The sequence below is a fragment of the Aquarana catesbeiana genome, linkage group LG04 (genome assembly GCF_042186555.1).
Source record: "Aquarana catesbeiana isolate 2022-GZ linkage group LG04, ASM4218655v1, whole genome shotgun sequence".
Lineage (NCBI taxonomy): Eukaryota > Metazoa > Chordata > Amphibia > Anura > Ranidae > Aquarana > Aquarana catesbeiana.
The window spans coordinates 602,713,340-602,723,912 of record NC_133327.1 but is presented as its reverse complement, the minus strand read 5'-3'; the positions used below and the strand labels follow the sequence as shown (position 1 = coordinate 602,723,912).

At 44.5% G+C, this 10,573-nt stretch overlaps 1 protein-coding gene across 1 annotated transcript in view; it reads left to right on the top strand.

Moving 5' to 3' along the window:
• The first annotated feature begins 248 nt into the window (after window positions 1-248).
• Window positions 249-10,573, top strand: part of DNAAF10 (dynein axonemal assembly factor 10) — a 31,272-nt gene continuing 20,947 nt past the window's right edge. Inside the window, exon 1 of the mRNA XM_073628220.1 lies at window positions 249-509. Within this exon, the coding sequence (XP_073484321.1) occupies window positions 324-509 (186 nt within the window). The 5' untranslated portion in view covers window positions 249-323. The remainder of the gene's footprint in view (window positions 510-10,573) is intronic.

The window sequence follows — 10,573 nt, the reverse complement described above, 5'->3', positions numbered from 1 at the left end:
GGATGACGTCACCAGAGAAGCCTGACGCACGCCGCCTCCTGTGCGCCGCCTTTTATTGTGCCTGTTTAAAAAATGATTAGCTGATTAAACGTCATCTCCTCGTAATGTTATCATTTAACATATCATTTAATAAAAATAACTTCTATTGATTAATTTCGCGCAGAATGGGATGTGTGTGGTAACGTAGCAGTATTTCGAAGTTCTTGTGAACAGGCGGGCCCGGGACAGCCGTGCGCCCCTCATACGGTGATGGTGACAGTTGAGTTGCAGAGGTGGGCGGGGCCTGTGTGTTTGGGTCAGTTGTACACAGTAACGGTGCAGGCATGAGTTCCCCGCTGGAGAAGCCGCAGATTATCGCCCATGTACAGAAGGCGGTGAATTACACGCTCTTCGATTGTAAATGGATCCCGTGCAGCGCCAAGTTCGTGTGCCTGGGGAACCAGGCCAGGGGCAGCGGCATCATGCAGATCTACGAGTTACAACATGGGGAGGCCAAGCTCATCAGGGAGGTCAGTGTTCACCTATAGGGGGACTACAAGTCCCAGCATGCTTTAGTCTTATCCTTCTGGGGCTCCACTGTCCCTGCACTGATCACTGTCTATGAGTATGAGGAGTCCTATGGGAGACTTGTGTGAGTGGCTTTGTATGATCAGAACTTTGATTTCTAGTTTTGGACAGAGAAGGGAAGAGTTGGGACTCATGCAGATGCATAGCTCCCAACTGTCCCTGATTTGGAGCAATGTCCCTCTGTCCCCCTCATTTGACCCTCATTTTGGTCTGATCTATATACTTGAATATAAAATGCATCTATCAAGAAGTGTTTTCCAGCCCTAAATCTTCCATCTGATTTCTAAATTGCTGCATTTGTAAATTCCCTTAGCCAATATAAAGGAATAGTAGTGGTAAAAAAAGCACTTGTGGGTTTAACCAATCTTGTTTTTTTTTTTTGTACAATTCTCCTTTAAGGGGGTGTGGCAGGGGGTGTGTCTTATGCCTGCATACTTTTGCTGATAGGTGTCCTTCATTCCCATTTCAAAAAGTTGGGAGGTATGCAGATGGGCGGATAGGCTGTCGTGTTCAGATGTGGCTAAACGCCACATACAGACGCAGCACTCTGTGCTCCAGCCGCAAACAAATCAAATGACCAGCTGCGTCCAGTTTGTGGGCAACCAGAACGCCATGGATTCAAACTGGGTGCGTTTAGAGGTCCAGATCACGTGACCGCTTGGATGAACAATTACATGTGATGGCGGCATCATGTTGCCATGCAGCTGTTTACAGGCGTATGCGTGGGGCAGATTCCCATTCTCTCACCCTCGCCCTTATGGCCTGTATACATGATCTGAAAATCAGATGAAAAATACCGCTTTCAAATTGATTGTACAGGAAATCGGATCGTTAGTACAGAGCTATTGAGAGCCCATCACGACACTTCATCCAATATTATCCGATCAGACAGACACAAAACATTTTCTCGTATGATACCAGATCATACGATTTTCCTTAATCAGTACAGTTGTCATCCAAAAATACAATAGAAATACGCTACAACACATGACATCACTTCCGATTTTTGTATTCTGTCGTATGAGAATTTTCATCACTTTAGTAACCTCTCCATTTTCGACATGCGACTAGCATGCAAAAAAAAAAAAAAAAAAAAAAAAGATGATCTGTCGTCCGATTTTCGGATTATGTGTAAGGGCCATAAGGCCTCATTCATACCTGCACATTCAAGGAATTTGCCAAAAAAGTGTTCTGATAATTCCTAATGGCACCCCAAATGCAGTTAGCCGACCTATGACAAACACTGTGAAAGGCTTACAACCTGAAAAGGTGTGGCGGCTTTTTGGCTTGCATAGGGCAGTCCATTCAAGTGAGGAAAAAAAATGCGGGTGGGAATGGATATTCTCACTGCAGTTAGTGTGAATGGGGCCTCGGAGTGGAACTAAACCCATCCATTTAATGGTTCTCCAAAACAGATCAATTCAAGGCATGCTGTGAATGAGAACTGTCACAAGTACTTGCCTTCTAAATCCAACTGTCAAGTAATCAGATGTGCAGCACCATGGCAACTGCAGATCAAACAAAAAGTGTTTAACCTTACACTGGGGGGATGGAGAAATGAAGCCTGTAAACACAAATCTGACATAGATACAACAGTGTCAGTGATTTGATAAGCCCTGTGGGTTAGTTTTAAAGTGGAACTGAACCAGTCAATTTATCAGTTTCAAAAAACAGTTATATTCCTGGAATGCTGGGATTGCTAACTGTCACATTGGTTGTGCTCTCAACCAAACTGCCAAGCCATCAAATGACTGGTGTCATAACTAAACACAAATGTGTAGCACCATGGCCGTTGGACTTCAAACAGAGGCTAAGATGGCAGCTTCCTTGGCTGTAAAGGAGAGGAGGGTTTAGTTCCACTTGAAAGTGTACTTAAACCTTAAAGCAGTTCTTCATCCTGAAAACAAAAGAATTAAAAGTCAGCAGCTACAAATACTGTAGAATAGATGGTGACTTTTAATATTAGGACACTTACCTGTCCAAGGATCCAGCGCTGCCCTCACCTGAGCCGGCATGTTTACTTTGGGAAAGTGGGGGTGGCAGCTTACAGCTTCACAGCCAGCTTCCCACTGCGCGTGCGAGAGGTGTGCTGCACTTTGTGAATGGACCCGCAGCCTTTTGGGACATGTGACACGTCCCAGAAGGCTGTGGGGGAAGGAGGGGGCCAAACTTTGGGTCCGATCACTGCAGCAATCTGACCAGAAGTGGAAGCAGATTCCTGTCAAAACCAGGTACCCCCCCCCCCCCCCCCAAAAAAAAGAAGTGCTAAATATATTTCAGAGGAGGAGGCAGAGAATCGGAGTGAAGTTCCACTTTAAACCACAAATGTCATATATTGCACCTAATCAGTCCTTCAATGTGGTGGCCGCGTTCGTTTTCTCTTAATTTTCACCTGGTGATCCTGCCAATAACATAATTTATGTAATAGGGTGACAGTGCTCACTCAGTGTATTGTATGTTGTCACCACAGGCTGCTCTCCTGATTTGGACTACAAACACCTCCCTCTTCTTATCTCCATTGCCTGGAGGGGAGTTGATTTCTGACAGGATCAACATGAATTTTATGTATTTGTTTAAAGTGGAACTAAACCCATTTATTCAAAGTAGGGCTAAACCCTCTTCTCCTTTTCAGCCAAGGAAGCTGCCATCTTAGCCTCTGTTTGATCTGCAGTTGCCGTGGTGCTGCACATGTTATCAGTTTGACATCAGCCTTTTGATGGTTTGACAGTTGGGTTGAGAGCACAAGTACGCGTCGCAGTTATCACTCACAGCATGCCTTGAATGTAAGGGTCCTTTCACACGCATGATCCAGTCAGGTCTATCTTTCAGTATTTCAGGCGGACCTGATCAGGAGGTCCATGCATTCCTACAGAACAGCGAGTCTAAACAGACTTGTGTCCATTTACACCCACCTACCTTCAGGCCCGCTAAAACAAATGGAGGAGGACTATGTCCATGACCATGTTTGGGTGGATCGGAGGCAGCTGGGTGTAAACGAACAGCGGAGTCCGTTTACTCCCAGCCGCCTATAGAGCTGTGCATAAAGTGGACACGGTTGGCTCATCTGCCCCCTCTGCTCCAATCAGCAGGGGATCTTTGAGTGTATCCCCTGCTGATCGGGACACACACCACCCATGTGAAAGGACCCTAACTCTATTGGGAAGCAGGTTAAATCTGTGGGTTTAGTTCCGCTTAACTTAGGCCTCACTTAGCAACTTCCTGGGGAGTAGTCCATTCAGGCTTCATAAGGTATGTACATGGCCTACACCTATAGCAAGGGTATTATTCATCTTTAGTCAGAGCTGCACAATTTGTTTTAATCTACAAACATCCCTTACCTGCATAGGCAGGTTTTTTGTAAAGGTGAACTATTCTTTTAAGACATGCCATGAATGATAACTGTCACATCTGCTTGTGCTCTCAACACAACTGCCAAACCGTCAAATAGCCAACATCTTAACTGATCACATGTGCAGCACTATGGCAACAGCAGATCCAACAGAGGCTAAGATGGCAGCTTCCTTGGCTGTAAGGTAGAGGAGGGTTTAGTTCTGCTTTAAAATGTCGTTGCACTAAATAAATAATAAAAAAATAAAGAAACCTAATTCCACATCTAAGAACCAATGAGTTGTAATACTATTAATTTGTGTTCCTGGGATTAGATACAATTTAAGTCTAGATGAGGACAACCCGTGTATACAGGTACAAATAAAATTCCTCAAACCTACATCTTCTAAGTGGGTGGAGTTCTCGGAAGGCTCTCCATTTGGAGTTAAATCTCACACTACATAGATAACTGATTTGGTAAATAGTTGTCAATGGTATTTCATTCATTCTCGGCCCTGGGTTAGGGAAGGATCTGTTGTCAGGCCTCGGTTACCATGACGGCACAGATACACACAAGACAGAAGGAGGGGATCATGAAGAGCTCAGTGTAGAAAGCATTTCCTAACTGTCAGTGATGACACTCAGGATGGTTGTAGTGAGTTACATGTACATCTTTCCTGTCTTTATGCTGATCCTACATCTCATGGACATGGCAGCAGCTCATCAGATGTCTGTATTTATAAGACAACATTCACCTGATGTAACTGTTTAGGGTGCGGTGACTAGCGTTTATCCGCACTGGGTATATGCCAGTCACCGCTAAGGCATATAGAAAATGATTGTTTTCTCTATACCTCATATACAGCGTGCTGAGGTAAAATACAGACCTGGAACATTTTACCACGAAGCACAGGAGGGCACCGCACATCAGCGCAACACTAAGGGTTACATATTTTACCACATGTGTCACACACAAGGCCCTAGAGTTGCCACCTCATCCCTTTAAACCCGAACACATATTGATTACACAGGTTCTGTGGCTGAATAAGGTGGTAATTAAACTCACTTGGTGCCTTATCTGCACTAAATTAGTCTCAGAACCTGTGTAATTCATATGTGTTCAGGTTTAAAGGGATGAGGTAGCAACCCTACAAGGCCCGCGGGTCAAATTTGGCCCACCAGGCAATTTCATGTGGCCCTCGCACCCAGGGCTTTTTTAAGCCAACATGTGGCAGAACTCTGTTCCACCACCTCTGTCTTTCATCCTCCACTCCTCACCCACTACTGTCACTTATAAATAAAGAAGTCTTCTGTGTTTACGAGGACAGCTTGCCTCTCAGTGGCTCTCACAGATCACTGCCTGCCCTGCATTCACGGCAAGGACAAGGAAGATGCAGGTGCAGTGTGGGATGGGGAATCATATGGTAATCTGCACTGTGATCTCATCTGTGCCTGTGTGCTCAGATGCCAGCCAATGGTCACCTTGCAAGTGAAAGAGGCGGAGCCACCTACACTGCCAGAAGGTACTAGAGCCAGGCCGGGTAGGTGAGATGCAAGGAAGCTTTGGGGGGAGGGCGGTCGGTGGGAGATGAGGGCTGTGGTGGGGGGCAGAGTAGAGTGGTGCAGAGGTCAGAGCCAAGGAGAGGTGGAAGTGAGATGTGGACAGCCAGTGAAAGCATAGCACACCCCTAAACCCTGCACTCAGTAGTGCACCCCTGAGCCTTGGACTCTGTACACAGCGTGCACCTGAACCCTGCACTATGTATTTAGTGCACCCCTGAACTCTGCACTGTGTGCGTGGCACACCCCTGTATTCGGTACTGTGTGCGTGGCGAATCCCTAATCTCTGCACATAGGACACTCCTGAAAATGCACTCCACACATCATGCACACCTGGTATTTATTGCCCCTTTAATCACTTGACAACCAGCGACATACCTGTACATCTCTGGATTTTGTGTGGTTATACCGGGATGACGCCTTCAGCTGCAGGCATCGTCCCTGTATTGTTTTTTCTTAGCCGGCCGTCGGCTTTCTTGTAAAAGCAATCATAGCGGCTAATTAGCCACTGCTTTTTCAAGCAGCAGGAGGGGACGTCCTCCCCTTCCCGCCACCTTCCGCAGCTCTTTCGGGCTTTCCTGTCCCACCGGGAGGGGAAGGTATTGAAGCCAGAGACCGCCAAGATGGAAGCTTGTTTTAAAAGATGAAAATGAGTGGCTGCACACATTTTTTTTTTTTTTTTTGACCTGCTGTTTTTCCTGTCATCTCTAATGGCATCTTTGTTGTTAAAAGGGGTTGTTAAACCCTCATGGTTTTTCACCTTAATGCATGCTATGCATTAAGGTGAAAAACCTCCTGTCATGTACCAGCCCCCCAGTGCCCCCCTTATACTTAACCTGAACCCTATCTTTCTCCGGCCAGGAAGGAGCACACCAGCTCTAGCTGGTGTCTCGTGTCATGATTGGAAAGATTGATAGCAGCGCAGCCATTGGCTCCCGCTGCTGTCAATCAAATCCAATGATGTGGGGGGCGGGCCGAGTCTCGCTTTCTGTGTCTATGGACGCAAAAGCTGGACTCGGGAGCGCGTCCGCACGGGTACCCCCAAGGAGAGTGCTTCTAGGTGGTTTTCTGATGCAGGGAGGAGCCACTAGCGCTGTTGAGGGACCGCAGAAGAGGAGAATCGGGGCCACTCTGTGCGAAACGAACTGCACAGTGGAGGCAGGTATGACATGTTTGTATTAAAAAAAAAAAAAAAAAAAAAAAAGAACACAAGGGTTTAGTAACCCTTTAATGTAGAAAACACTCCCCTTTGTAGAAACCTGGTACAGTGTCACTATTATACAGATAGGGGTCTGTTTACAAAAAAAATATTCTGTGTGTATGTCCCAAGCATTCATACAGCTGTCATTAATAATCCCTGTAATTTGTGGAATGTTTGCTTTTTATGATTGTCGGCTCCATCTAGTGTGGTTATAACATGGTATTTTCCTCATTCGAGTATTTCAGGAAAATACCCCATTAAGAACCTTTTACACAAATTACTGGGATTATTTGTGACGACTTTGCGAGTGCTTGAAACCTTTGCCCAACACGTTTTTTTTATAAATGGACCCCATAGTGTACTTCCCTATATGTAGCATGGTAATTCAGTGGTTGCAATTGTAGTCACAGGAGGGTATTGCATTACATTCTGTTCAGTGTTTACTTTATACTATTAGTAACCTTGAAGAGGTTAAAAGCTGTTGTTGCAGGGTATACTTTTCAGCCTGTGTAATTTCAAGTGTCCTTCCCATATCATAGTATCCGTTCTCCTGGGATTTTACAAACCTGTTTTGATTTTGTTGTTGGTGGTGCTTTGGGAGGACACAATCCTACAGGGAGAGCGACACTAAACTTTCCTCGTTTTGCTGGGCCAGCAGGGAGATGAAGAGATATGTAAACACTTTTGTGCTCATCTAACTTCTAAGAAGATACAGTATCTCACAAAAGTAAGTACACCCCTCACAGTTTTGTAAATATTTTATTTTATCTTTTCGTGTGACAACACTGAAGAAATGACACTTTGCTACAATGTAAAGTAGTGAGTGTACAGCTTGTATAACAGTGTAAATTTGCTGTCCCCCCAAAATAACACACAGCCATAAATGTCTAAACTGCTGCCAACAAAAGTGAGAACACCCCTAAGTGAAAATGTCCAAATTGGTCCCAATTAGTAATTTTCCCTCCCCAGTGTCATGTGACTTGTTAGTGTTACAAGGTCTCAGGTGTGAATGGGGAGCAGGTGTGTTAAATTTTGGTGTTATCTCTCTCACTCTCTCATACTGGTCACTGGAAGTTCAATATGGCAAAGAACTGTCTGAAGATCTGAAAAAAAAGAATTGTTGCTCTACATAAAGATGGCCTAGGCTGTAAGAAGATTGCCAAGACCCTGAAACTGAGCTGCAGCACAGTGGCCAAGACCATATAGCGGTTTAACAGGACAGGTTCCACTCAGAACAGGCCTCACCATGGTCGACCAAAGAAGTTGAGTGCACGTGCTCAGCTTCATATGCAGAGGTTGTCTTTGGGAAATAGACCCTATAAGTGCTGCCAGCATTGCTGCAGAGGTTGAAGGGGTGAGGGGTCAGCCTGTCAGTGCTTAGACCATACACTGCATCAAATTGGTCTGCATTGCTGTCGTCCCAGAAGGAAGCCTCTTCTAAAGATGATGCACAAGAAAGCCCACAAACCGTTTGCTGAAGACAAGCAGACTAAGGACATGGATTACTGGAACCATGTCCTGCGGTCTGATGAGACCAAGATATAAAATTATTTGGTTCAGATGGTTTCAGGCGTGTGTGGCGGAAACCAGGTGAGGAGTACAAAGACAATTGTGTCTTGCCTACAGTCAAGTATGGTGGTGGAAGTGTCCTGGGGCTGCATGAGTGCTGCCGGCACTGGGGAGCTACAGTTCATTGAGGGAACCATGAATGCCAACATGTACTGTGACATACTGAAGCAGAGCATATTCCCCTCCCTTCGGAGACTGGGCCGCAGGGCAGTATTCCAACATGATAACGACCCCAAACACACCTCCAAGATGACCACTGCCTTGCTAAAGAAGCTGAAGGTAAAGGTGATGGACTGGACTGGCCAAGCATGTCTCCAGACCTAAACCCTATTGAGCATCTGCGGGGCATCCTCAAACGGAAGGTGGAGCAGCGCAAGATCTCTAACATCCACCAGCTCTATGATGTCTTCATGGAGGAGTAGAAGAGGACTCCAGTGGCAATCTATGAAGCTCTGGTGAACTCCATACCCAAGAGGGTTAAGGCAGTGCTGAAAAATAATTGTGGGCACACAAAATATTGACACTGTGGGCCCAATTTGGACATTTTCACTTAGAGGTGTACTCACTTTTGTTGCCAGCGGTTTAGACATTAATGGCTGTGTGTTGAGTTATTTTGAGGGGACAGAAAATTTACACTGTTATACAAGCTGTACACTCACTACTTTACATTGTAGCAAAGTGTCATTTCTTCAGCGTTGTCACATGAAAAGATATAATATAATATTTACAAAAATGTGAGGGGTGTACTCACTTTTGTGAGCTCCTGTATGTCACCCACTTGTGTCATATTAAAGTGTACCTGTCACTTTAACGCACTGAAGAGACCCTTTTTGAAGGCTGGTCTGATATGTAGCAGGCTGTATTTCAATAGACATTTAAGGACCTGAGTCAGAAGGGTTACATTGGAAAGATTCAGCCTGAGTTCACATATGCGAGAATTGGATGTTTGTTTCTCCACATCCAGATCGCATGACAGGCAGGTGTGACTGGCTCTCAATGGAGCCGGTTCACACAGGTCCGGGGCATCCACAGAGCGGATTGCAAAAGGGTCCTGTGCATGTTTGGGTCAGTTTCAGGTGAGAATTCAGGCAAAAATTCAGACCTGAATCGCACCTGAACCGGTGAACAGACATGCACCGGACCCCAGGCATGAACCCGCGGCCGCACATTTGTGAACCCGGCCTCAGAATTCAGCTATGACCTTGTGGGTCATTATTGAATTTCAAACTAACATCTAAAAAAGGAGATGGCTGACCCAACATACTGATAAATCACTAACTGACGGATTATTGTGATTGCGGGAATTGATTCAGCATAGCAAGAGCTGTGTAGTAGGCCCAATTGGAGGTGCACCGAATGGAAATTTTGGTACCGAAATCAAAAATTCAGGATGCACTTGGCCTAAACTGAAAATGACAGTTTTAAAAATATATATTTTCTTATAATATTCCAATATTAAATTGGTCGGCACCTTTAACACAAAAAAAAAAAAATACACCCCTTTAAATTCTATGTATGTCTTCACACTGGTCCATTGCACTTCCGTTGTGGTGTTGCTTGCTGCATTTTTGGTCAGTTAAAAAAAAGCACCAAAAAGGCATCTCCCCATTGAAATGCAGCAAGAATGCATCAACGACTCACCCGTGTTACGTTTTTGATGTGTTTTTTGACTCACATGACCTATGAAAAACACACCAAAAGGTGATTGCCTTGCCATGCAAGGCCACTGAGCTGTGTGTTTCCATTGATGCACACAGTGTCAGGAAACCTAACTCTACTCCCTGCATGTATGTGTCTTCGTAGGATGCTGCAAGAGAACAGAGCCACCCTAAAACAGGAAATTTGGGGTAGTGATCAAAGCACCAGTCGAAACAAAGGCAAGGAAAGGAACTGTATAATCGGCAAGCAATTCAGTCAGCTGCTGAAAGTGTTTAAAAACTGAGGGTTTAATATCCCTTTAGTTCGTTTTTGGAAATTTCACTTTCAGCTGCTGAGCTCCATAAACAGTCTCTTTTTTTTTTTTTTTTTTTTTTTTTAATTTTACAACAGAGCAGGCAGGAATAGCCTACAAAATGTGTAAAAGTAGCCCAAACTGCCACCTACTGGTTGAAAATAAGAGTAGATAATATTCAAATGCAACATTTTATATTTAACGTACGAAAAAGAATATATATTTTAATAGCCCCAACCATATTAAATAAATTATGTTGCATAAAAAAGCCCCTGACACATTTCAAGGTGAAATTTCATGGGTTTTATGACTTTCTATACTTTAAACATTGTTCTTGTTCTATAGGTTTAGTAGAGTTTTCTCTTTTTTTCCAGTTTCATTGCAGCTTCATTTTCTTA